We start from the raw sequence: 27,983 nt of genomic DNA on the forward strand, positions 1-27,983 counted from the left end.
TGAGCTGTGATAGGCTTGCTGGGAATAAAACCTGGACTGTGTGGGAGGTGAGTGACATTTTGGAGCGAGATGGCGAGAGGGACGGTCGCCACATACCTGCATGGAGTGCTTCTCCTGGCTCTGTGGAAACCGTCGCAGCAAGGAGGTGGGTCCCCCTTCAGCGCATGTATGCAGGGCAGCACCTGCAGGTCAGGTGTCACATAAAATGCATCATCAGAAAAATATGCATGGGTGAAGTTAATATTGGATTTTCAATGCTACTGGAGATCTTCTTTGCTTCATAGTTCAGTTTTAGTTAATTAAGAGGTGTGATGTATTTTAGATATTTATATATTTTTCATAGATTCAAGAACTTACAAAAAATGTCCAAATATCTACTAGTTTCTAAATACCTTTTAGGGTAAAGACAAATAACAGATATGCAGGTGCAATTCACCTGAAATCTGGCTGTAAAAGTCAAGTAACGTGAGCATCTTTTTTAATGAAATTAAACATAAATATTTGATTTTCATGGGAATATTTTAAAAATTTTTGCTCTTTTAACTGTCTAGTAATTAAAAACATTGAGGACTCTTCTGTAATCTTAAAAGGACAAAGTGTTTTTTCCATCTAAAGTCCAAGATGTTGAAGTATCTTCCTAATAAACATTTAATATGATGATAAATCATAGTTGTAGGTTAAATGCTTGACAGATTATGCATTAATTAAGAAAGTAACTGTTATTTTAAAGGACATAGACTAATGTAATTTATATTTCTAAATGTATATATATGGAGAATAAGCATAATAGTAACAAATGATTTGATATCGTCAAATAAGTTTTACTTATGTGAACTGCAAAAGTTTGAACAACTAAGTTCAATGCATTTTATTGTAATTTTATGTGATAAATCAACACAAAGTAACAAAAAGTTGTAAAGTATAAAGAAAATGATACAAGGATATTAAAAAAGTGTAGTATTTACTCTGATATGCCTAATTAAAAACTATATATTTGAGTTTTGTTGGAGAATAAAGGTAATTTCTGTTCTGTTTATCTTCATTTAACTTCCCATCTGCTCTGATCAGTTTCCATGTCTTTGCTAAATAAATGAATTTACACGAAGATGCTGCAATCCCAACTGGGAAGTCTCATGATGCTGCCAATACTGTACAGCAATGTGTTAGCAACTCAGTGCTGTTTTGCCAAGATGAACAGAAAACATATTGCGTTCATGGTGTTGCACAGTGCAAGTGAGACTTCTTCCTGCTTTCTTTCAACAATATCTTTTCTCCTTGCTACTCCTCCTAAAAGGCCAGATTTGTGGAGCGTATGACAAACAGCTCACCCATGAGAAACCTCTTGGCTCATTTTATGATTTTGTTGTTTGTGTGGCCTGACTGGTGATCATCTCTTTGTAACGGATCACTCTCCTTCACTTTATTGATGAACAGATCTAGAAATATCGTTTCCCAAATTTACCTGTTTGATGTTCTGGATCAGTATGAACTGTATTCATGCTGAGATTAAACCCCTTCCTTTCAATTTATCTGTTGGATGAACCATGAACATAAAACTCTGATGTCTGTTAGAACATGACAAAAATATGAAAAAGTTCCAACGCTGTAAATATTTTTGCAAAGCATTTTAACTACAGCTGGATCCAATCAGTTGTTTCATCTTCAAATGGTTACAAACCAACACAACAATACAATAAACCAACTGTGTGATGTTTCTGTAAATAAATCTAGACTCAAACATAACATACTAAAGCACTTTACATTAAAGTCTAATATGAATAGATGCTGAGTTTAAAGTTACAAGTTAATAAACCAAATAGTTGCAGTCAATGTTCCAATAAAACATGTATTTTTAGTAGATCTAATTCTTCAGTTTTGCTTGAACAATTTATTTTCTAAAGCAACAACAGATCTTAAAGGAGCCTGCAGACAGAGCTGAGTGACTGAGCAGCTGAGTTATTTACTGTGTTGTTAATGTACATGGCATTACTGTGACATCAGTAACTCACATTCTTCAGGAATCCCTGCAGACTGCGTTTTACATCTGGACTGTGGGTTCTTAAGGTTTTCCTTTTATAGCTGTTCCCTGCGTGTGTTTCTATTTTTGGCAGCAGAGATTGGTGAAATACAGAACATAGGTGCAGAAAAGTGTGAGAATTATAAGCGGAGAGGCATGCCTTTTCGGTTAGGCAGTGTTTGCTATCAGCTGCCGATAAATCAACACTTACAAAAACACTCACACAAACTGAAAGTAAGATAAAAATAATAAAGTTTTCTTCTGCATTTATCGTAAATGCAAAATCTGAGGTTGCATGTTTATAGCTAAAACAACTTTTTAAAAAACTTTTTTCACACTAATGTTTGTAACCAGGTGTATACATACCGTCCTCTGGAGGAGCCGGAGCCGGTGCAGGAGCTGGATTTGGGCCAAGCGGCGCTGGAACTGGAGCAGGAACTGGAACAGGCTTTGGTGGAGGTGGAGCGGGTCTTGGTGCTGGTCTCGGTGGAGGTAGATGAAAGCTCATTTTCTGCTTGGTTTTATTGACTCTGGTCTCATTTCCTGTTTGTTGGGGGAGAAAACCAATGACCTGCAAGACTTTAAGTAAATTTAGTTTTTGTTTCCAACACTTGTGCTCATAAAATAAGACAATTGCTGGAGGACAGTGTGTTTTTGTTTCAAAGATAATCAATTCCATGTCGATTTCAACCAAAAAGAAAAAATAGACTCAAATTTGTTTAGCTTTTTTCACCTCTACGCTATAACATCCCTGACATCTATGTTCTGTAGATCTATCTGAGCTGACATTAGTTATACTTTTGATCATTTGCCGAGTTATGTCTATAAGTATGTTGTGTCTAGGCACGGCTTGGAATAATAACCTTAAGTAAAAACATCAGTTTCAAAATATCACAATATTATGATTAGAGGAGATGGTGGCGACGACTGTAGGACTTTGATTGGTGGATCACCGGTTCGATTCCCAGTCTGTCCACCCCCCCGTCATTTGAAGCAGGATGGGGTGTGTGTCACCCCACCCTGGTGTGTGTCAGAAGGGCCAAAGGTGCAAAATTTGTTTGTGCGACAACAGCTATCTTTTTATTGACATAATGCATCACGATGGGAGTTTTTATTGTGTTTTAGATTGAGACAGAAAACGCAGGTATAGGAAATGCGCATTTAGCTCCTCAGGTAAAGCTTCAGAAGCTCTCTCTACTTTTACCTTTCACATAAAATTAATCAAATTCACAATCTAATAACTCCAAAACATTCATGAAGAGTTGTGACCAGCACAATAAAAGCAGCTCCTTCATTTCGAGAGAACATAGACTTTACCTAGCCTTGAATTTATCAAATAGTAATGTTGCCTCTTCTGGTTGCTGCCATCCATAAGCAGCTGGAGGACAGCTGCCTTCTGTCCTCCAGGTTGTCTTCTGGGCAACTTGAAGGTTGCCCAGAAGGAAACCTTCAAGTTGCCATTTGTCTTATTAAAAATACAAAAAGGCTTAAACCACGATATTTTCCTATTGTGGTATACATTGAAACCGGTAACCAGCCCATGCATATTTGTATTCATTACTGACTTTATATTAGAAATCTGGATATGCCCCAAAAGCTTCAGAGATTAGCTTAATTTAACCAATACTTGAAAAGTCTTCCCTATTTTTGTAATTGAAATAAGTAGTCTGACTAAGAAGCCTCTTGTCTTCCAGTTACACCAAAACGAGGTTTGTTGGTAAAATTCAAAAATGTTAAAGGGTCTGCAAAAAAGACATTGATCATGATGCAACCAACAAAGGACTTCATACGTTGCAATTAACTGGACTTTTGAGAAGTTAGGAGAGCACTGCCTTGAACAAACTGGAAAAAACAGGAAAGGTCTGAAATATTCACAAGTAAATTGTGTCATTTTAATTACTTCTGTAAAGAATATTGAGCTACATGCCTGATGGAAATTGCTGTATTAAACTTTTGTGAATAATAAACTAATTTAAATTCACTTGTACCTTAGGAGGATATGGTGGACAAGGACCTGGAGGCATAGCACCAGGAGGTGTTAGACCAGGTGGAGTTGGACCAGGCGGAGTTGGACCAGGCGGAGTTGGACCAGGCGGAGTTGGACCTGGGAGTTTCAGGCCTGGTACATTTGGTCCAGCCGGTAGTGGACTGGGAGTAGCTGGTGAGAAATGCTTGTTCCAGTTTGTTGTTGATTCCATATTTGTGTATAAACTCACCAGCAGTGAACCATCATGTTTGGTTTCTTCTCCCAGGTGGAAAACCTCCCAAAACAGGTAGGATCGGTAGAAATGGATCGCAAAATTTTGCTGCAGCTACATTAAAGCAAAAATAAAACGTTCCACTTTTTTTGCAGGTGCTGGTTATGGTGGATTTGGACAGGGAGCTGGAGGTGTAGGAGGAGGACTGGGACCAGGTGGTGTCAGTCCTGGAGGCTTTGGAACTCGTCCTGGTGGAGTCGGTCCTGGTGGAGTTGGACCTGGTGGAGTTGGTCCTGGTGGAGTCGGTCCTGGTGGACTTGGACCTGGTGGAGTTGGTCCTGGTGGAGTCGGTCCTGGTGGAGTTGGACCTGGTGGAGTTGGTCCTGGTGGAGTCGGACCTGGTGGAGTCGGTCCTGGAGGCTTTGGAACTCATCCTGGTGGAGTTGGTCCTGGTGGAGTCGGTCCTGGTGGACTTGGACCTGGTGGAGTTGGTCCTGGTGGAGTCGGTCCTGGTGGAGTTGGACCTGGTGGAGTTGGTCCTGGTGGAGTCGGACCTGGTGGAGTCGGTCCTGGAGGCTTTGGAACTCATCCTGGTGGAGTTGGTCCTGGTGGAGTCGGTCCTGGTGGACTTGGACCTGGTGGACTTGGACCTGGTGGAGTTGGACCTGGTGGAGTTGGTCCAGGTAAAAAAAGTTTTCTCAAAGTTATCTCTGAATTGATTTTTTTAGATTTTTACTTTAAGCATTCTGAGCATTTAGTGAATAATAATAAAACTTACCCAATGGTAGTTAAATTTTTTAAATCAGAATAATTGCCTGATCACAATAATCAACTTACAGAAAAATCAGTCATGGAAGTTACTTAAGCCATTAGTTATCACGTCTTTTCAAGTTACAACCAGAAACTTCAAGGTTTTATGTGGATTCTTGTCTGATACATCAACACAAAGTAGCAGGTAACTGAGAAACAGAAGTTAAATGATAAATAGTTGATGAAACCAACAAAAATATGAAAAGTTTTCTGGTCATATTCATGTCTATTCAGCTATCTTTAGTCAAATTAGATTCAGCATTGTCTTTAAGCTAATTAGTTTACAGAGTTAGAAAATGTCATTTAATCTCAGTATATACAAATGTTCTGTGAAGGTCTCATGTTTGTGGGAGAAAATTGGTGAATAAACAGGATGATGAAGACCAAATGACAAAAAAAGACAGGTTAGGGTTAACGGTTGGCTGCAAAACGATACCTAGAGCTAATGCAAATGAGAGTCTGTTGCAGTTTTCAGAGATGCCCTCAGTCTAATCTCATTGATCTTTAGTCAATTGCCAATGAGAAAAGGGCAAAACATTCACAAACATACTGCAGAGAGTGTGCATCATTTTCCTTACAACTTCACATAAATTTCTACTAACAAACATTGAAGTATGTGCTAATAACATAAAAAACAGTTTAAAGAATCAAAACATTTAGTTTATAGGCTTCTTATTTAATACAGTGAAAGTTACTCAAACAAACATAACTTGAAGTCTAAACTCTTGCACCATGCCAATACTAGATTAATGTAAATATTGTTTTTATATCAACACAAAACTGGAAGATAAATACTGTGTACATAGACCATTATTTCATTTCCCCTGACATCAACGTTATAGGCTATTGTTCAGGGACCACCCGCACATATAGTGATAAAGGATATAATGTGTTAGGCATGGGAGTCCCTCAATAAACAATGGAAGTCATTACGTCAGCCAGACAGATTTGCTTTGGAATTTGAGGCCTCCTTGTTTTTCATCCCTCATACATGCGCGTTGCCTGTGCAGGATGAAAAATATTGGTGATATGATGAAAGTAGCTCTTATAGGATAAGTCCCAGTTTTGGCAAACCTTTTGAAATCCATCCATTGTCTCAGTGGGTAGAATATGGGTCAGTAAGAGGACAGAAAACATTCATAGACAAACCCTTATGTACTTATTTTATCTTTTAATCTCCATTTGTTGTGTTTTTAGTACACAGGATGTAAGTTTATGTCTTTTCAAATGTTTAACTTATAATTGAAACTTGTCCTGACTGTTCGTTTGCAAGTTGACTATGAATATTTTAAGGCAGGTTTAAGAAACTTTCATTTCAGGTAATGAACTTGACTACTATTAGGCCTGTATTAGAGGCTATTAAAGACCAAACATTATGATTACATAATCAAATATTGGAAGAACTGCTTTAGTAACAGTTTGACCGAAGTTTAAAAAATGTAAAACTCAACAAAAGGTAAATCTGAGGAAATAAACCCAATAAACCCAGACTTACATAAAGATAAAAAAGAAACAAAATAGAAAATCATAATATGTTTCAATATTTAAAACTATATCAACAAAGCCAATTTTACAGAAGTAGATTAAAATGAAGATATACACCGTTTTCCAAATTATTATGCAAATAGGATTTAAGTGTCATAAAGATTAAATTTGTTGTTGTGCTATTAAATTTATAGATGGTTTTGTGTGTCAGGGTCTTTGAATCACTATAATTAATTTCAGAGAGCTGAGTTGATTAGTTTGTCTGCTGAGCTCAATTAAAGGAAATCTACTTAAGAAGGATGTTCCACATTATTAAGCAGGCCACAGGTTTCAAGCAGAAACTTTCCACAAACTCAAAAGTTCAATGGATCAAGAATTGTGCAGGTGATATTAAAGAAGGTCCTGTGTTAACATGTAACTCAGTCTGAAGTTTTTGATTGAAATAGCTTTTGATTTTAGTACATGTGACCACTTAATGCTGCAGATTCAAAGAATGACCGTTTGCAGTTCTTTATAATCCATAAAATGTTTAGAAAATCTGCTGTGCATAATAATTTGGAAAAGTGCATTTTGAGTTTTTGATTTTTGAAAAAATACTGTTTTCATGGGGAATTAGATTTATACTGTAATAGTTCATGACTTGAAAATTATACTGACCATCATTTGCATTGACCATTTAAGAAAATCTGAGAAAATATCACTTGCATAATAATTTTGAACACGGTGTAAGTCCCAGTATTATAAACTAGTTTACATTATTATCTCAACCAATTGAAAGAAGCATTAACACTGACCACTGGGAATTAAGTCATAATAATGTAACTCAAACTGATTTAGATGTAATCATTAATATTTACCTAAATGTCTCTAGGTGTTTATGGAGGATATGGCGGTGGTTATGGACCCAAACCCCCCAAAACAGGTGAGTACATTTTCTAAACCACCTTTCCTCTTCAGTTCTTAACTAAATGTGGTTGATGTATTTTTGTTACCATAGGTGGTGCTGGAACATCTCTTGGAGGAACGGGTTATGGGCCTGGAGGAACTGGATTTAGACCTGGGGGTGCAGGATTTGGACCTGGGGGTGCAGGATTTGGGCCTAGTGGTGGAGGAGTTGGACCAGGGGGTGCAGGATTTGGGCCTGGGGGTGCAGGATTTGGACCTAGTGGTGCAGGAGTTGGACCTGGGGGTGCAGGATTTGGGCCTAGTGGTGGAGGAGTTGGACCTGGGGGTGCAGGATTTGGGCCTGGGGGTGCAGGATTTGGACCTAGTGGTGCAGGAGTTGGACCTGGGGGTGCAGGATTTGGGCCTAGTGGTACAGGAGTTGGACCAGGGGGTGCAGGATTTGGGCCTAGTGGTGGAGGAGTTGGACCTGGGGGTGCAGGATTTGGGCCTAGTGGTGGAGGAGTTGGACCTGGGGGTGCAGGAGTTGGACCTGGTGGGACAGGAGTTGGACCTGGGGGTGCAGGATTTGGGCCTAGTGGTACAGGAGTTGGACCAGGGGGTGCAGGATTTGGGCCTAGTGGTGGAGGAGTTGGACCTGGGGGTGCAGGATTTGGGCCTAGTGGTGGAGGAGTTGGACCTGGGGGTGCAGGAGTTGGACCTGGTGGGACAGGAGTTGGACCTGGTGGTGCAGGAGTTAGACCTGGTGGGACAGGGGTTGGACCTGGTGGTGCAGGAGTTAGACCTGGTGGAACTCTTCCAGGCGGAGGTGATGAATAAATTATAATATATCCAACAATTTTCAAATGTTTGTCTATTGTGCCTTGCTAAAACGTTCATTATCCTTCTACTTGCACAGATTTTGTCATGTTACAACCACAAATCTTTATGTTTTTTATTGGAATTTTATTTATTAGTCAAACTAAGATTGGCACATATTTGTAAAGTGGAAGGAGCACACCATTTTAAAATTTGTTTTGAAACACAAACTTGAAAACTGATGTGCATGTGTATTCAGCCCCATTTGCTCTTCTTCCTTCACGTGTGACAAATTAATATTCTTTTAAATGACTTTTTTTTGGCTTTTTGAAAGTAGCTGGACAGGAAAATGGGTTATGAGAGGTGGGAAAACATGCAGCAAAGGTCAACAGGCCTTAAAAAACAGTATTTTAATTTTACTAAAATTCAGTAAACCTTTAAGGTTTAAAAACAAAATGTCTGTTATTTGTCATATCGTGGCATTTTTTAATTCTAAATGCATAATGTGTTTTTCTATTAACTGCAAATTTTCTCTGCAGGTCCGATATTACCTCAGACTGGTGCAGGAGCTGGGGGAAAAAGTGGTGGTAAAGCATCGAAACAAGTTCCAGGTACATGCCGTATGAGCTCAATCAATCTGTTACAAAACCGTTACACAAAACCACCTCAAATTTATCACTATTTAATTTATTATTATTGACAATAATTTTTCCTTCAGATATTCTTAATGTAATTATGAATTACACAGGCATTGGCGTACCGGGACTTTATCAGGGTGGATTTGTTCCAGGTCAAGGTGTGTTGTAGAGCTATATGTAACATAGAGTATCGTGTACTGCAGAGAAAAAAATAAATATTGGTCTTTCAATGTCCTCTGATAAGGTTTTGGAGGCCGAGGGGTTCTCCCTGGAGTAGTCACTGGATCTGGAGTTGGGCCTCAAACTGGTACGTAAATGTACTTTGGTTATAAACGATGTGAGAATTTGTTTTGGCACAACATACAAGTCCAACAATAAAACTTATCTTTTTGCAGGGACTGGAGTACTTGGTCAAGGCGGGGTAGGACAAGGAAGCAGTAAGTGTCTCAAGGTCTTAAAACTACAAGTTAATAAGTACAAATGTTACTAATTTGATTTCAAAATATAAATACTAGGTTCCCATTTATGTAATTCTGTATTTTGTCTTTCTCGTCATAGATGGTCGAGGACAAACATTATCTGGAGTTTTTCATGGTTACCCTCTAATATCACCAAAATCAGGTACATCAGGACCTCTAAATGCAGAAAAACATTTCTATGAAAACAATAATACATGCAAAGGACATACTGAATAAACTAAATCTTTATTCAAACATTTCTGTTTTGATTTAGGGACAGGAAAATCAAAGAAACCAGGCAAAGCTGCAGCCAAATATGGTAACTCAAATCTGTAATCTGTAACTTACTGTGGAAAGCTGACTGGCTGCATTGTTTTGGTAAACGTTATTTTTCTTGAGGTGGTGCTGGAGCTGGAGGAAGCCATCTTGGTCAGGCAGGTGCCTTAGGCACTGGAGGACTTCCTGGAGGTGGCATAGGTGTCGTCCCTGGAGCAGGAAGTGGAGTCAGACCAGGCGGAGTCGGACCAGGCGGAGTTGGACCGGGCGGAGTCGGACCAGGAGGAGTCGGACCAGGCGGAGTCGGACCAGGAGGAGTCGGACCAGGCGGAGTCGGACCAGGAGGAGTCGTTCCAGGTGGAGTTGGACCAGGTATGGGCAGCAGCATACATGATTTCTTTCCTGCTCTTTGAGGGAAACAAATTGCAAAACACAACTAACAAAGATATTTTTCTTCTGTTAATGATCTTATCAATAATTCCTTTAATATTTTATTTAATAGCACACTTCAATTTCAAGTACACGATTCAGTAAATAAATTGATATTACATTTTACACAGGTTATGGTCCCGGCTCAGCAAAAGCACGCAAATATGGTGAGACATGCCTTCATGCAACTAACATCTAAGGTATGTGGATTTTATCATTTTAAAGCAATAAACTGTCTTAATCTTTGATGGTGGTGTAGGTCCTGGAACTGGAGTTGGTCCCAGCACAGCAGGGGGCGGTCTAGGAGGACAACTAGGAGGCGGACTTGGCCAGGGTACAGGGTTGGGGCCTGGATCAGGGCTTGGTATTGGCACAGGAGGTGCTGGGACTGGATATGTCCCTGGGGGAATTGGACCAGGTGGAGTCAGACCAGGTGGTGCTGGGACTGGTTATGGACCAGGAGGAGTTGGACCTGGTGGTGCTGGGACTGGATATGGACCTGGGGGTAAGTCAGCAGATATGGTATAATTTCCCTACCCATTAACAGAACATGATCACTTTAATTCCCATTCACTGAAAACCCGTCTGATTCTATATGTTTATTTCAGGATATGATGCCAGTGCCAAAGCTCGTAAATATGGTAAGAATTCTCCAAAACTGTAAGATATGGATGAATAAAATATTTCTGCAACTGTTTCCTAAAATTAATAAAACATTATGATTCTGCACATTGTAGGCATGCTAAGTGGAGCACTTGGAGGGCCAGGATTAGGACCAACTGGAGTTGGGCCGGGTGGAGTTGGTCCAGGTGGCGCTGGTACAGGATACGGACCAGGAGGAGTTGGGACTGGTGGAATTAGACCTGGTGGAGTTGGGCCGGGTGGAGTTGGACCTGGAGGAGTTGGACCTGGTGGTGTTGGTACAGGATATGGGCCAGGAGGAGTTGGGGCTGGTGGAATTGTACCTGGTGGTGCTGGGACTGGATATGGACCTGGTGGAGTTGGACCTGGTGGTGCTGGGACTGGATATGGACCTGGTGGAGTTGGACCTGGTGGTGCTGGGACTGGATATGGACCTGGTGGAGTTGGACCTGGTGGTGCTGGGACTGGATATGGACCTGGGGGAGTTGTACCTAGTGGTGCTGGGACTGGATATGGACCTGGTGGTGTTGGGACTGGATATGGACCTGGGGGAGTGGGACCTGGTGGAGTTGGACCTGGTGGTGCTGGGACTGGATATGGACCTGGGGGAGTTGTACCTAGTGGTGCTGGGACTGGATATGGACCTGGTGGTGTTGGGACTGGATATGGACCTGGGGGAGTGGGACCTGGTGGTGTTGGACCAGGTGGCGCTGGTACAGGATACGGGCCAGGAGGAGTTGGACCTGGTGGTGCTGGTACTGGATATGGACCTGGCAGAATTGGCACTGGAACAGGATCTGGGGGTAAATCAGCAGATATGGTTATAGAGTGAAATTGTAAACATAATTTCCCTTTATAACTATCACTTAACAGAACATGATCACTTTAATTCCCATTCATTGAAAACCCGTCTGATTCTATATGTTTATTTCAGGATATGATGCCAGTGCCAAAGCTCGTAAATATGGTAAGAATTCTCCAAAACTGTAAGATATGGATGTATAAAATATTTCTGCAACTGTTTCCTAAAATTAATAAAACATTATGATTCTGCACATTGTAGGCATGCTAAGTGGAGCACTTGGAGGGCCAGGATTAGGACCAGCTGGAGTTGGGCCGGGTGGAGTTGGTCCAGGTGGCGCTGGTACAGGATACGGACCAGGAGGAGTTGGGACTGGTGGAATTAGACCTGGTGGAGTTGGGCCGGGTGGAGTTGGACCTGGAGGAGTTGGACCTGGTGGTGTTGGTGCAGGTGGTGCTGGTACAGGATACGGGCCAGGAGGAGTTGGGGCTGGTGGAATTAGACCTGGTGGAGTTGGGCCGGGTGGAGTTGGACCTGGAGGAGTTGGACCTGGTGGTGTTGGTGCAGGTGGTGCTGGTACAGGATACGGGCCAGGAGGAGTTGTACCTGGTGGTGCTGGGACTGGATATGGACCCGGAGGAGTGGGACCAGGTGGTGTTGGACCAGGTGGTGCTGGGACTGGATATGGGCCCGGAGGAGTGGGACCAGATGGTGTTGGACCAGGTGGTGCTGGGACTGGATATGGACCTGGCAGAATTGGCACTGGAACAGGATCTGGGGGTAAATCAGCAGATACGGTTATAAAGTGAAATTGTAAACATAATTTCCCTTTATAACTATCACTTAACAGAACATGATCACTTTAATTCCCATTCATTGAAAACCCGTCTGATTCTATATGTTTATTTCAGGATATGATGCCAGTGCCAAAGCTCGTAAATATGGTAAGAATTCTCCAAAACTGTAAGATATGGATGTATAAAATATTTCTGCAACTGTTTCCTAAAATTAATAAAACATTATGATTCTGCACATTGTAGGCATGCTAAGTGGAGCACTTGGAGGGCCAGGATTAGGACCAGCTGGAGTTGTACCTGGTGGTGCCGGTACAGGCTATGGACCCGGTGGCGTTGTCCCTGGTGGAGCTGGTACAGGCTATGGACCCGGTGGCGTTGTCCCTGGTGGAGCTGGTACAGGCTATGGACCCGGTGGCGTTGTCCCTGGTGGAGCTGGTACAGGCTATGGACCTGGTGGCGTTGTCCCTGGTGGAGCTGGTACAGGCTATGGACCTGGTGGCGTTGTCCCTGGTGGAGCTGGTACAGGCTATGGACCCAGTGGCGTTGTCCCTGGTGGAGCTGGTACAGGCTATGGACCTGGTGGCGTTGTCCCTGGTGGAGCTGGTACAGGCTATGGACCCAGTGGCGTTGTCCCTGGTGGAGCTGGTACAGGCTATGGACCCGGAGGTAAAATAAAAAACACAAACATATACTCTAATACATTTAACTTGGTTATTATAGTTCGTAAAGTACTTATGATTTATTTGCAGGATATGCAGGAGCAAAAGCAAATAAATATGGTGAGGCAACCTTCTAAATATCCAATATCTGATTAACCTTGTAGTAAACTTGTGATTTCATTGTTTCTACCAACAGATAAAGTCTGATCAATTAATCCTGCAGGCAGTAATTGATTGGACATTACTTCATGTTATCAAATTGTTGTTCAGTAATATCTATCTTCAATTACATCAGTTTTTTGATCAATGAATTCTCTTTACAGGACTCCCTAGAGGTGTGGGAGGTGCCCTGGGAGCAGGAGGACTTGGGGTTGGAACTGGGCCAGGGTCTGGACTTGGAGTTGGTGGAGGGCTTCCTGGAGGAGGTGGGGTGGCAACTGGTGGTGGGCCTGGATCAGGACTCGGGACAGGAGGGACACCTGGTTCTGGCATTGGAACAGGAGGTTTAGCAGGAGGCTTTGGACCAGGCAGTGCCGGAGGTAAAAATAGAAAAAGAAAATTGTCCAAATGTCTGAAACAACTTTGGAATTAGCCTTCTTTTTTTTTTTTTTTTTACCAGTTTTGTGTCATCATTTTGTACTCGTGTCAAATTCTTCCTTATTAGGCTTGAGCAGTGAAAGCGCTGTGAAGGCCTATTGTATTTCAAATAAATTAACTTGGAGGCCTAAACATATACAAAACTAACCAAACTTGACCCAAAACTGTCCCCCAACTGAAATTTTTATATTTTGATGTGAGACAGGTCAACTGGTAAATCATACAGAGCTGAAATTTGGTTTGTAGGTAGAACCCACTGAAACAAGAAAAAAAGGTTGTATGCCCTAAACCCAACAGGAAGCATTAAAGAGTCATTTTTGAGTTTTTATACATGTTGAACTTTAACAAACTGATTTTCAGCAATCAGCTTCAAATTTGGTCAATATGGCCTTACGGCATTAGGGATTAAAGTTATCAAAAGCTTGAGTTTTCATGCTTAGGTCTTCACAAATGGCCTAATTTCAAAACGCTGTAACTTTCACATTGAAAGCCCTAATTGCACCAAACTTGGTATTAGTCATCCATGTTGGATGCCCGATGATACTATGTAGTCATATGCTGAGGTCATCTAAACCCCACCCCTTCAGAACAGGAAGTGACATTTTTTCCATCTCCGACCCCATTCACCTAATCACGATAATCTTGTGTCAGAAGACAGCTAACACATTGGTCTAACTTGTTGTAAAGTGCAAAGAGTTTTCAGTGGGTGGTGTGGCAAAGACAGCTGTTAAGCTTTTGCCATACATTTGGCTCTAAATTCCACATATTTCAACCGAGCTGCACCAAACTGACGATGATTGGTCCTAATCTACCCTCCAAAAAGAAGGCAGTACAAAATTTCATGGGCGTAGCCTAATTCCTCCACAGTGGCGTTAGAAATCTTTTTAAAAAATTAGCCCCCAAATTAGCCCAAGGTATTAGCCCTTTGACAGACAATCACAATATTACGGTACACATGTGCAACTTATCACGACCAACAAAAAAACTCTCTGGTAGTCATGGTTCAATTCAAATCCCACAAAAAGTCATTCATTTTGAATCAAAGACACCATTTTGTCCGTTTTAAGCACATTGTATATAACCAAACTCCTCCTACAACTTTTCACATACAAACTTCAGAATCACTCAATAGTCTTTAGGCATTGACGATCAAAAGTTATCAAAAGCTTTGTGCTACATCAAAGCCAAGCCAAAATCTGACCATTCACCATAACATATCAGGATGTAATACCTTCCACTTACAAGAATACAATTATATGAAACCATATGTGTCAAAACAGACCAATACTGATCACACTCACCACCACAAAGCCACATTAGTCCCTCCCCTTTTGAACAGGAAGTCACCTTAAATAAACTGATAATGCTGATGTGTAAATGTTTTAATTCTCTGCTTTATTTCTTAGGATATCCTGGTGGTGCAAAGTCTCTCAAATATGGTGGGATTTAAGTTATTTGACTCATTTAAAAAGTGAAAACAATTGTATGTTAGATTAGCTTTTGACTTTAACTGTAACTATGATGTTATGTTTAATTGTTTATATGACAAATATGAATATGTTGACTAGTTATAAGTTAGCTGTAAACTCTCTTCTCCACAGGACTTCCTGGGGGAGGAGGATATCCTGGATCTGGATTTGGGGGTCCAGGAACTGGAGCAACTCTTGATGTTGGCAGAGGATATGGACCTGGAAGTGGCTCGGTAGCTGGAACTGGTTATGTGCCAGGAGGAGGTTATGGTGTAGGCCCAGGATCTGGATATGGGACAGGTGAAGATGGCATTTTAATCTCTTGAATACATTCAGATTAGTTACAACTTGAAACCTGTTGAGGTAAAGTTTCTCTCTTATGCACAGGTCATGGGCCAGGATCTAAACCCTCTAAATACGGTATTTATTTTCAATAAATTAATTTTTTGGGAATGTTTGAAATTGCAGGAAATGCTGACTTTTTTTTCTGATACATTTTTTGCCAAAGGTCAAGTTGGAACAGGTGGTGGCGGAGTGCTTGGAGGGGGAGCCGGAAGAGGTAATGAGTTCTTTCTTTTGGTGTTTGTGTGCTGGTGAATTTTTTTTGTTCTCTTAAGTTAATTAAAAACACTTTTTGGGGTAATCTGAATTTTTTTTCCCTTATTCTTTGGTTTGATGTTCTTATAGGTGGCTATGGACCTGGATCTGGAGGTCAAGGTTAGTTTGGTCTGTTTTATATCGAAAAGATAAACTTTAAACACTAAAACTCATTTAAACAATTAATTCTCTTTTATGGAGCTAAGAGATTATGGGTTGAAATTATTTTACAAATATGCTGCCATAGGACGACTGAAAAGAATAGGCGTATTTTATGCAGCTTTTCTCAGACATTATCAGACGGCAGACAGTCAAATATAAAAACTTTGGACATTTTCATTTTGGCAACTGTTTTCTGCCATAGCAAAGTGGTAAAAGTGTTTTTGACAACTCTCATAAGCAGTCAATAAAATCATATCAGCTACTTTGAACTTACTGAATTCAGTCAACAATAATCACAGTTACTTCTTTTGTCCATTCCAGACTTGAATGACAGTTTAGGAATGAAACAAAACATCAAAACAAACCAAAAAAATTATAATGTGCAACAAAAAAAAAGTTTTCAAATTCAGATTAAAATGTTATCCTGTTTTGTGGTCAGAAAAAATACCTTGGTCATCTGTTCATGTTTTCTTACAATTTCCTTGTGAAATCAAGTTAAGTTTTTCTCTGTCTACAAGCATTGGAACAGGGAGTAAAGCAGCTAAGTTTGGTAAACAGACAGAGGAAAATCAATCAATTAAATAGGATTTAAAAGGAATTTGTTAATGACTATCTCTTCTTTTCAACATTTAAGGCCAGACAGGCGTTGTTGTACCTGGGGCAGGAGCAGGAACCGGTGTTGATGTAAATGGAACCGTCAGTGGTGCAAGACCAACACCTCAACCTGGTGGTGAGCTTATTCTTAATGTTTATAAGTTTAAAAACATTATTGTGGCCACTTTAGATCAATAATTGGATTATCTATATCTGATAAATCACATAAATTGGATCAGAAGGACGACCTGGATCTCCAGATGGCACATCAACACCAGCAGGAGAAGGTATCTGTAATATTTTTGTTTCTACTTTAATTCCTCAGATTAAGTTTCTCTTATTCATAATTAAGAAGTTTTAAATTATTTTTTAACTAATTGTCCAGGTGATGGTGGTGCAAGCACTACATTAGAGGGCTCTGGGATTCCTGGAGGAGATGGTGTGTGAAACTTGAAATAATTTATATTAAATGAGATCAATCTGTCTAGATTAAAAGGTTGATTTCATATAAATTAATATTAAAGCAGGACAGACTGGTGTAGGTGGAAAACCACTGGGAGGCGAGGGAGATAGTGCAAATGGAACCAGTATCCCCATCATTGGAGCAGCACCAGGTAATTCCAACCAAAATACTCATCAAATATGCTAAAGTGTTAAAAATATTATTGTGCAAATGCTAGACATTATCTTAAAGCTACGTTTCATTTACAGTGAACCCTCGCCATATCGCGGTTCACCTTTCACGGCCTCGCTGCTTCATGGATTTGTTTGTGCAGTTTTTTTTCACACTGCATTGTATTCTGCGTCCTGATTGGCTAAACAGTCTCCACGCTTCTTCTCTACCCGTGTGCCAATAACGTTACAGTACTTAAATACACTGCCTGGCCAAAAAAAAAGTCGCCACCAAAAAATGGTCACACTCTCTAATATTTTGTTGGACCGCCTTTAGCTTTGATTACAGCCTGCATTCGCTGTGGCATTGTTTCAATAAGCTTCTGCAGTGTCACAAGATTTATTTCCATCCAGTGTTGCATTAATCTTTCACCAAGATCTTGTATTGATGATGGGAGAGTCTGACCACTGCGCAAAGCCTTCTCCAGCACATCCCAAAGATTCTCAACCTGCCTCTCTTCTTACCCTGATGCGCCCATCACTCTGGAACAGGGTAAATCTGGACACATCAGACCACATGACCCTCTTCCATTCCTCCAGAGTCCAATCTCTATGCTCCCTAGCAAACTGAAGCCTTTTTTTCTGGTTAGCCTTACTGATTAGAGGTTTTCTTACGGCTACACAGCTGTTCAATCCCAACCCCTTGAGTTCCCTTCGCATTGTGCGTGTGGAAATGCTTTTGCGTTCACAATTAAACATACTCCTGAGTTCTGATATGTTTTTCTTCGATTTGATTTGACCAAACGTTTAAGTAATCGCCGATCACAATCATTCAGGATTTTTTTCTGACCACATTTCTTCCTGGAAGACGATGGTTCCCCACCATCCTTCCAGTTTTTAATGATGCGTTGGACAGTTCTTAACCCAATTCTAGTAGTTTCTGCAATCTCCTTAGATGTTTTCTCTGCTTGATGCATGCCAATGATTTGACCCTTCTTAAACTGCTGTATAATAATTGTAAAAAATAAAGGTAAATACTTTACGGATTTCGTCTATCACGGGTTCTTTTCGGAAACCAACCCCCGCACAAAACGAGGGTTTACTGTATACCCATTTAATCATCATTCTAAAATAGGACTTAATGGGACCACAGTTCCAGGTGAGATTCTTTTACAATTTGTAAAAGTGACGTCAGGTTATATTGTAATCAGTCTTTGTGGGCGTCTATAATTTCACTTTAAATAAGCAAGGTTTTCATAAACTTCTCAAACAGCATCCCCATGTGACAATAAAAGGACACTTTAATTTCATTACTCATTCAATCTGAGTAAAATAAGATTTACATTTTATGTGTAAAATTGGTAAATAAGATAAAGTAACGTTTAGTTTGTGTTGGTTTAATGTTTGGCTATAAAGTTGTTCCAGGAACATTTACATAAAAGAGCAAGAATCAGAAAAACTTTGGATTAATATATTAAGCTGTTTATCTTTTTGACTCTCATATCATCATAGGTTTGATAAGTTTACCTCATGCACTAATGACTCAATTTAGAAATGTTATGTTTTAACAAAAGATAATTAAAACATATTAGTTGTCTTAAGATTATATGTTTCCTGGCCGTTACTGATTTCCAATTTTCTTTGAGGTCTGATCTGCTACTTCCAACTTCAACTAACTTATATTTTTTATTTCTAAAATCTTTAACAAATAAAAGAGAAAAATGTTATGTGAGGGTCCTTTTATAAATGTAATAATTTTGAATCCAAAGAAAATGAAGGAATCACTGGATCACGTTAAAAACTTTATCTGATTGGTTTTTAAAATGTTCATTGTTCATGGTTCATTGATGCATTTATACAACAAAAATATTGGGATTTCTAAATTAAGATGCACTTAATGAATAGTAGGGAAACATTATTTTATTTTTGTTATATTTGTCCAAAGATTAGGGTAGTTTATAAACAAAATGGATGATTTATTGGTGCATCTTATAATTGTATATATTGTAAATAATACATCTCCACACTTTGGTGACATCCTTCACCAAAGTGTGGAGATGTATATAATCTATATAATGTATATTTTATTTTTTAAGTACAAAAATAAACAAAAACAAAAGTATTACACCAAAACCAAGGCAAACGCTGATCCTGTCAGTAATTATTTCAAATTTTCTGATTTAATGATTTTGAAAATGTGTGAAAAAAAACCCTTTAAAAGTTCCAAGAAGAAGAATTTAAATTTGAATCCTGAATAATAATAACATGTTGTTTTCTCTTTACAGCTGGTGGTTCACCTGTACAAACAGATGGTAGGTATTACTTCATGAACTGATTTCATCCACTGTGTACACTATTGGTAAGTGCATATTTTTAAAAGTATTTCTTGTTTTAAACAGGGGGAACAGAAGTTGGTGAGTTGAACCATCAGATATTAGGCTCACATTTTCAAACATACCTGTTCATAGTTCATAAAATATTGTCACTTTGGTATCTCGTTTTAAATTCTCTCTAAAATTCAGGTGGAACAGGACTTCCCCCTGGAGGTGAGAGTTAATCATTGCAGTGTATTCCAATTGTTTCATATGACCGAAACCAGGAAGAAAACTTGCTTTGATTTAATTTTCTGATTTATGCAGGTCCTGGAGGTGATCTCTCCGGGGGAGGACTCCAACAAGTCAGTCCTCTCAAACCTCCAGGTGAATAAAATGAGTCTGGTTTAGGCACAACAAACATTATTGTTACCTTTAAACTATTCTTATTCCCTTTTCTGCACTAAAACATGAGAAGAAATACAAGGACAAGATGAGTAAGAAATAAAATAAAATAAGAGAACAGAGTTATAGTAGTTATATCCCTAGAATATCTTCACATTTTATCAAATTACAATCAAAAACATTATTTATGTTATTGCAATTTTTTGTGGCAGATCAACAAAGTAGATTATAACCGTAAAGTGAAAAGTAATTTATAAATGCCAATATTGTTATTAATAAAATTCTGAAAAAAGTGCCTTACATTTACACTCAAATCTTTTAAAATTTTAATAAGATCAATGTTTTAAAGGTAAACAGATTCCACACGTTATTCATGTCTGAGTAAATAGAGTCAGAGGGGAGTAGAGTACCTAAAACGTTTACTCAAGTAAGAGTAGCAGTACTTCAACATATTTTTACTCAAGTAAAAGTAAAAAGTAGCCATCCAAACATTTATCAAGTAAGAATAAAAAAGTATCTGATAAAAAGTCTACTCAACTACTGAGTAACAGATTAAATGTCACTCATTTAATATTTAAAATTTACATCGTCAGACGGAGCAAAATATAAAGTTAAGTGGAAATTTTGGTATTTTAAGGATAAAAATAGCAATAATTCATATAAGGAACAAAAAAATGACAAAATGATTTTTTTCTGCAGGTGTGTGTCTGGTGAATTTGTGGTTATAACATGTTTGTTTTCCATTCAATGGGTAGAAAATCCAGAAATTTTACTACAGCAAGAGATATAAAATTACTCAAGTAAAAGAAAAAAGTAAAAGTACTCCTAAAAGTAAAGTTTTTCAAAAAAAAGTTAGTCAAGTAAATGTAATTGAGTATATGAAACTAGTTACTACCCAACTCTGAATACAGGTAATCAGAAAAACAGCCTGGAAACTATGGAGGAGCAACATCTATGCTGTTCGGTCATCAAATAGATTTTGTAATGTTTTTGGGTTTGTCTTACAGGTGTTCCAAGAGGCGACACACCAGGTGAGGGAGATGGGGAAGGAGGTCCTGATGGAGAAAAAGATGGAAAGCCCAGGAGTCCGATCGGCGCCGGGGGAACTGGAGACGTTTCTGGAACACAAACAGGAGTGGGAAGAGGCGACAGTCCAGCCACTGGAAGTGAAATCAGACCAGCAGGAGGAACAGCGAAACCACCTCAAGGTCCTGATTTGATCAACTATACAACTAACAAACGAATGGACTAAAGTTACAGGAAAAAAAAAATCAGAACAAATTCTGGAAAAAATTTTTTAAATTATTTTATAGGTGTTGGACCAGGTGGAGTCGGTGGGGTGGCAGGAGTTGGGATGGTACCTGGAGCTGGTGGGATAGCAACAGAAGTCGTAAAACCTGGAAAAAGTGAGCAGCAGCCATGTTTTATCTTCAGAATGTTTTTCATTCATCTGTAATTTACTGACATTTAATTTATACATCTCACTTATCGTCTGCTGCAGGCTACGGTGCAGGTGGAGTTTTACCAGGTGGAGGTACGTAAACTTGCACTCCAACGTTAGAAAACGCTTGAACTGTGGTACAGCATGTACGTTCTGTCCAACTCAGGTCCACGGTACCCTGGTGCTGGTGGCTATGGTACTGGTACAGGAGGTTTTGGTGTAGGTCCAGGTGGATATGGTACTGGGTCTGGTGGATTTGGGAGACCCATTGGCGGTTCTGGCAGTGTTGGGACTCCTGGGGTTGGAACGGGCCCTGGAGGTGTAGCACCAGGCTCAGGTAGCGTCAGCGTTGGGCTGGGTGGATATGGTGGTGGCATCGGACCTGATGGTAGGTTCACTAGTACAAACATTTAAAAAATAAAAACAAGTAAAACAGTTGGATTTGTGTTTAGTTTAAAAAGACTCTAACAGGGAACCTGTTTATAATTTGTGTTAACCAGGTTCTAGATATGGCACCGGTTCCGGACCTGGGAAACCCCCAAAAAGTATGAAAGCACAGAATAAGTGCAGATTATAATGGGAGGAAACTGGAACTGAACAGGATTTAATTTCAGGTTATGGAGCTGGAGCTGGCCTTGGCAGCTATGGAACTGGATCAGGGGGAGTTGGTCCAGGTGGCTTGGTGCCTGGTGGTGGTTACGGACCCAGCGGTACTGGTCAAGCCGGACTTGGTCCTGGTTCTGCTGGCACAGGACTGGGAGGTGTTGGAACTAGACCAGGTACCTTTGGTGGTGTTGGTTCTGGTGGAGTAGGGCCTATTCCTGGAGTTTATACTGGAGGTCAAGGACTGGGAGCAAGAAAACCGTCAAAAACAGGTAGAATAATAAATACATTTAATAATTAAATACTGTGACACATTTCAAAACGTTAAACTTTGTTGACAGGCTACGGAACATCACTTGGTGGAGCTGGATATGGACAAGGTAATTTAATTTTATTCATTTATTTTAAAAGGGAAAAAGCACATTGATGAACGTGATTAAACCCATGAATGAGCCAGTTTTCCCTCACATGTTGATAACAGGGTTTCCTCCAGTTTACCATAAGCCTGGCGGGCCACCAGGCTTGCCTCCCCCCCACCAGACTTAGCATCATTGTTTAATTTAAACAGGCAGCAACTGCACTGTCCCTGCACCTGCCCTTTGACCCCACAAGATATTATTTCCCAATCATGATGCCTGCTCATGTACTATTAACATTTTTTAACATGAAAACATATTGGGCTGCTGGTGGACTGTGTTAGTGCCCCTACCAATGGGCCTAGCAGGTTTTCTGGTATGAAACTAAAATAAAGAAAATTCACATTATGCTGATAAAGAGAAAAAGAAACTAAAAATGTATAAGAAAAACTAAGGTTGAAGCCAAACATCATGGATTCAATAAATATAGTAGGGCGGGAGGCAGAGGGACACGTTTTTTCAAAACTTATGTTATACTGTCAGGACATCATGACATTTTAATAAATATGTAAAATAAATATATGATTTTTAAAAAATGTTAACTCTTGCATTAAAAAGCATCTAAAGTTTATTTCTTTCAAAGTGTCAAGCTAGAACAGAATGTGTATCGCCATTTTTCAGGTGCAGCAGGAGGAGTCGCACCTGGTGGAGCTGGAACTGGACCTGGCAGATATGGACCTGGTTCTTTTGGGACTGGAGGAGTCGCACCTGGTGGAGCTGGGACTGGACCTGGCAGATATGGACCTGGTTCTTTTGGGACTGGAGGAGTCGCACCTGGTGGAGCTGGGACTGGAACTGGAGGCTTTGGACCAGCTGGTGCTGGAACTGGAGGCTTTGGACCAGCTGGTGCTGGAACTGGAGGCTTTGGACCAGCTGGTGCTGGAACTGGAGGCTTTGGACCAGCTGGTGCTGGAACTGGAGGCTTTGGACCTGCTGGTGCTGGAACTGGAGGCTTTGGACCTGCTGGGGTTGGGATTGCAACTGGTTTTGGACCTGCTGGTCAAGGACTAGGAAAAAGGAAACCTAAATCTGGTATGTAGGGTTCACACAGGTAGACATAAAAATGGGTTTGATTTAAAAAAAATAATAAAACACAGTTTGATTTTTATCTTTTCATCTCTGCACATCCAGGTTATGGAGGAACTGGTTATGGTCCAGGTAATCCAGTTTAAGTTTAATCAATAATGAATTGTTTATATCTATATTTATATCTTTAATGCACTCTTTGTCCTGACAGGAGGTTCAGGAGGAGCCGGTCTTGGTGGAACTGGAGCTAGACCTGGAGGATACAGCCCAGGTGGCACTGGGGGTGCTGGATCCACTGGTTTTGGTTCTGGAGGAACTGGAGGAGGCAGCTTTGGTACTGGAGGAACTGGAGGAGGCAGCTTTGGTCCTGCAGGAACTGGAGGAACTGGAGGGACTGGAGGAGGCAGCTTTGCTCCTGCAGGAACTGGAGGGACTGGAAGAGGCAGCTTTGCTCCTGCAGGAACTGGAGGGACTGGAGGAGGAAGCTTTGGACCTGGTGGCCAAGCACTTGGATCAAGAAAGTCTGGATATGGTTCAACTTTGGGTGCAACTGGATATGGACAAGGTAGATTTCTCTAATATGCCGTTTTAAAAACAAAACATTAAAAAGGTTGAGGTTATACTTTGCCGATGGTGCTGGTCTTTTACCCCCTACATCCATAGCTTTACCGTCAAAAAGGACAAACAAATTATAGTGGGTTAAAACAGGGAAATTCTGAAACATCTAACTAAGAACACTGTCTCACAGTAATTCCTGACAGTGTTCTGGGAATCCGGTCTGAACAATGTCTGCAACTGACCTTTCACACAAGCATTGAATAACGAGACAAACCAACCATGTAAATGTTGACATTTCATTACTGAGTTTGCTCCAGACAATTTCCTGCTTTGGGCTGGGATCTGGATGCATGCTACATTTACAGACATGACATAATAAAGCCTCATTGAGTGTGCTGATCATTCATATACATTGGTCGCTTTTGCCTCATTTTTTTAAATATTAAGAATATGATTAATCTGTTATGTAAAATCACCTGTTTTTGAGCTTCACATCATGTTTATGTTATTCCTTCATCAAAACATACCTGGAGAGTTGCTTTGACTCTTTCATGCATGTTTGAGAAATCCTTGAATCTCCTGTTGCAACCATTCAAGCCAAAATGCCTGCTGTCTCAGAGCATTCCTCCCCTTGACTCAGCTCCTTCAGACTAGTGGCAGCAACAATTAGCAAACACCTGATGGAACTGAGTTTAACATACAAGCTGCTGCAAGTGCAACACTCCTGAAAACCTTCTTAAAGGCTTCATGGAGAAACATTGTTCTGATGACATGCTGAAGGCAGATTGTCAAAAAGAGCAGAAGCTTCTTAAAGAGACAGAGGCCCAATTTCAAGGTGTCAAATTCCTTTTAAGTCATGTTTGATATATACATCATTTAGCATCAGATTGTGCTACAAAATGAGAAGATGTGCCTGCAAAAGACTGCACCTTAAATTTAAAACTATTTATTTTCTTTTTATTTCTTGTGTAAATGATCTGATTTTTTACTACACCAACTGAGTTGCCTGTAATTTATCTAAACAAGATTACTTACCTCTGGCCTTCTTGTGCAGGAGTTGGAAGCCGTCCAGGTCCAGGAACAGGAGGATATGTAGGAGGGGGACCAGGCAGGATACAACTTTCAAAAAGACATTGCTCTTAAACTTAGTGTTCTTCAGATTTTATTTGCTATAAAATGCTGTATTACACAGAGAAATGTATGTCACTTACTCACCTCAACTTGCTTGTTCAGGTACTGCAGCTGGAGGTGCAGGAGGTACTGGAGGAGGTCAAACAGTTGGAGGAGTAGGCGGTCTACCAGGTTCGTACCACAGAGCTCTGAAAAATAAAAACTAATTTATTATTAACCACAATATAAAAATGAACAATAAAAACACATTCAGATGAAGCAAAAAATCGTAACTGTCTAACAGTTCAGGCGAAACAGTTTTAAATTGTAATGTGTATGTTACACCAGGAGGGGGAGCTGTGCCTGGATATGGCGGAGTGGCAGGAGGAGGCTATCCAGGTAAAATGACCTTCACCGGATAACAGGCATTCTTATAAAGAAATGTTTCAGTCTTGAAGTTGCTGTTTGTGTCGTCTTAAAAATGACTTAAAAACGCCTCGATGAAACTATTGTTAACAGAATCTATTGTTAACTGTGACTTTTCCTGCTATTGTTCCCTAGGATATGCAGGGACCGGACAAAAATGTAAGAAAACTTACTTTGTACTCTAATTGAGCCACAGCATTCAGCATTCACAGAGTCTATATTAACTGAAAGCAAGCAGCTTCCTTTAGACGTTTGGTTTAGCACAACATATATTAATTTTAGTTACCTTTTAAAAACCATTTTTTTTAAAAACTTGGATTTTTCTGTGGAAATTAGCAAAATCACTATTTTTATTTTTCACAACTTTCAGCCAAAGCACAGAAGGCAGCCAAATATGCAGCCATGCAGGGGTTCCTTGGAACTGGAGGCTACAGAGGTAACAAAGATCAAATTATATAACCTGTTGTTCCAGAAGTTATTGTGATAATATTGTTTTTGAGACCATTTTCAAGTAATATAATGGTAGCCAAATAATGCAGGATCACATTTTCAAAGATCAATAAACTTTAAATTCTAATGAAGATTTAACAATGGAACTGGAAGACATTTTAAATATACAAATAAAATGGATACTGAGGTCTCTGTAAACAAAATTGTTCTTAAAAAAAAAGCTAGCGGAGACTGAAAACTTTTGTTATGCAGTTTTTTGTAGAAAGAAAGAAAAGAGAAAAATGATAAATAATGCAAATGGAAATTATTGAGCTTGTTTTAATTCAGCGTGCAATTCATTGATTTATTGATTTAAGAAAGGGTTGGAGCTCCCTTAGGCCTTCAGAACTGGCTTACTGTCTCTAGAGAAATAACACATTTTTGGAAATAAAAGTGTCACTGTTGACATAAACACGGCATTTTCATCCACACAACTACCTTTCAACTGATATTTCCTCTTTTGAGTGGTTACTGTGTGAAAACCACAGTAGTTTTGAAGTTTCTGAAAAACTTCTCCTTCAGGAAGTCAGCTTCAGACGCCTAAATGCATTAAATTGTTACCATTTGATTTACGTCAACAAGTAAACAGAACAGATGTACCTAATAAAGTGGCCAGTAAATGCATATCTATTCAAACAAAAGAATTATCACAGGATATCCTGCTTTCTTTCTTGAGAAAAACATGTTGCAATTAGTTATTCAGCTACTAAAGAAACAGAAACTTTGTGACTTTTCATTACAATCAAGATATTTGACGTCTCGTATGAAAAGAAGTAAAATCTATTTGTCACAGAATAAGGAAAAGTATTATATGTCTAAGACATATGATAATACGTCTTAGACATATTATCTAAGACGTATTATGTCTTAGATAATACGTCTTTGTACATCAGCTGGAGAGTAACTGTCTTTGTTCCTGCTATTAGCTGGAGGCTGTCAGGGAAACTACTGTGGCCGAAGGAGGAAGTGAGAGACCGACCGACAGGAAGTGACCTCATTGACACAACAGTGGTGCTATAGCATGATTACAGCTTGTGAATGTCTTAGCTGATTTAGAAACTAAGGCCTTAACACGTTCGAAAAGCTACATTTCTATACATGTTTCTGAATATTTCTTAAAATCAGCCTTCTGTTGTAGACTAGTTTAATTTAACAATGTATTTACATTAGTTTTCTACAAGAAAAGAACAAAAATTGGAGAAAACAATTTATTATAAAGTCTGTCTAGGCTGAGAATCCAAAACAACGAGTCACATTTTATGGCCAAGCTGTTAAATATAATGTTTTGTTCTGCTGTGTTAGATATGAACTGCAATATTGTTTATTATGATTTTTTTGGGCAGATCCTTCAGCTCTGTCTGCATGCTGACGCACTGTTAAGATACTATTCAATAAAATTGCCTTAATACACTAACACTGAATTTATCTTTAGTTTCACAGTTGTCAAAGTCATTTTTAACCCAAACATTTTAGACGGATCTATAAGCTTTCAGTAGATAAAATACAGATATTTTTGTTTTTGTGGAAGGAAGAACAACAGCTTTAATGTTCTTCCTATAATCCTTGAACAGATTTTGTTCGTGTCACTGTATTCACACCTCAGGACCTGCAGATTTTAACATTTCTTACAAAGTAACAAAGAATTTTTAATGTAAAATTCTAGTTAATGTGTTTGTATTTATGCAGTAAGGATGTTGTATTGTTACAGAAAGTAACAATGTGACTTTCTGTCAGATTTTTTATGTGACATTGATAAAATCTAACCAAATATGAATTATGAGAAAAAAGGACAACAACTTTTAACTACTTTTCATTCTTGTCTTGTAACACTGTTGAAAAAAAATGAGCTCACACTTACTAGTATTTTTAAATTATGCAAATAAATGTATTTGGACACTTCTTTTATTTGCCTACATCTTGTAAGTGGGCGTTTTGAAACATGTCTAACACCTTCATAAATAGATTGTGTGTTTTCTACATTGTCCCTAGGAATCTAGATATTTTAAAATCTTAATGTAAATGAGCTTGTCTTTCTATCCTGTAGCTCTACATGTGTTTAACATTTGTTTTGTTTGTTTTGCCTATGAAGAAAATTATGAGGTTTTGTACATTGTTTCCTGAAGTAAAGAGAAGAACAATAAAATCTGGTTCTAATATGGAGTTTGTTTGTTTTTTTATTTTAGCCACAGGAAATTATAATCCTGGACAGTAATGTTCAAAAAATGAGTCGAGATCAGGAAGAGGAAGTCAGATA

At 39.4% G+C, this 27,983-nt stretch overlaps 1 protein-coding gene across 8 annotated transcripts; it reads left to right on the forward strand.

Moving 5' to 3' along the window:
• On the forward strand, nucleotides 1–27,885 carry LOC111610032 (fibroin heavy chain-like). 8 transcript variants are annotated; one of them, XM_023342073.1, is made up of 54 exons: nucleotides 1–145; nucleotides 2,372–2,509; nucleotides 4,011–4,178; nucleotides 4,270–4,290; nucleotides 4,371–4,742; nucleotides 4,809–4,898; nucleotides 7,382–7,432; nucleotides 7,508–8,221; nucleotides 8,751–8,822; nucleotides 8,960–9,007; nucleotides 9,094–9,156; nucleotides 9,245–9,286; nucleotides 9,408–9,470; nucleotides 9,582–9,626; nucleotides 9,707–9,955; nucleotides 10,144–10,179; nucleotides 10,272–10,517; nucleotides 10,621–10,653; nucleotides 10,750–11,457; nucleotides 11,589–11,621; nucleotides 11,718–12,236; nucleotides 12,368–12,400; nucleotides 12,497–12,919; nucleotides 13,003–13,032; nucleotides 13,236–13,451; nucleotides 14,916–14,948; nucleotides 15,111–15,278; nucleotides 15,366–15,398; nucleotides 15,487–15,537; nucleotides 15,666–15,695; nucleotides 16,372–16,467; nucleotides 16,571–16,618; nucleotides 16,717–16,770; nucleotides 16,856–16,945; nucleotides 19,229–19,255; nucleotides 19,343–19,357; nucleotides 19,466–19,489; nucleotides 19,583–19,642; nucleotides 20,668–20,868; nucleotides 20,974–21,066; nucleotides 21,162–21,194; nucleotides 21,268–21,489; nucleotides 21,602–21,646; nucleotides 21,716–21,976; nucleotides 22,046–22,084; nucleotides 22,742–23,152; nucleotides 23,252–23,278; nucleotides 23,358–23,711; nucleotides 24,759–24,812; nucleotides 24,938–25,006; nucleotides 25,163–25,213; nucleotides 25,376–25,399; nucleotides 25,611–25,676; nucleotides 26,656–27,885. In XM_023342073.1, the coding sequence occupies exons 1-54, from the start codon at nucleotides 70–72 to the stop codon at nucleotides 26,697–26,699; spliced, it is 7,212 nt and encodes a 2,403-aa protein (XP_023197841.1). In that variant the 5' UTR covers nucleotides 1–69; the 3' UTR covers nucleotides 26,700–27,885. The 8 variants fall into 8 exon arrangements, with proteins under 8 accessions (XP_023197841.1, XP_023197843.1, XP_023197839.1 ...); XM_023342075.1 differs by having other exon boundaries at nucleotides 4,371–4,496; nucleotides 4,653–4,898; XM_023342071.1 differs by having other exon boundaries at nucleotides 4,371–4,898.
• Nucleotides 27,886–27,983: the final 98 nt, after the last annotated feature.

Source organism: Xiphophorus maculatus, chromosome 11, assembly GCF_002775205.1.
Source record: "Xiphophorus maculatus strain JP 163 A chromosome 11, X_maculatus-5.0-male, whole genome shotgun sequence".
In the NCBI taxonomy this organism is placed as follows: domain Eukaryota; kingdom Metazoa; phylum Chordata; class Actinopteri; order Cyprinodontiformes; family Poeciliidae; genus Xiphophorus; species Xiphophorus maculatus.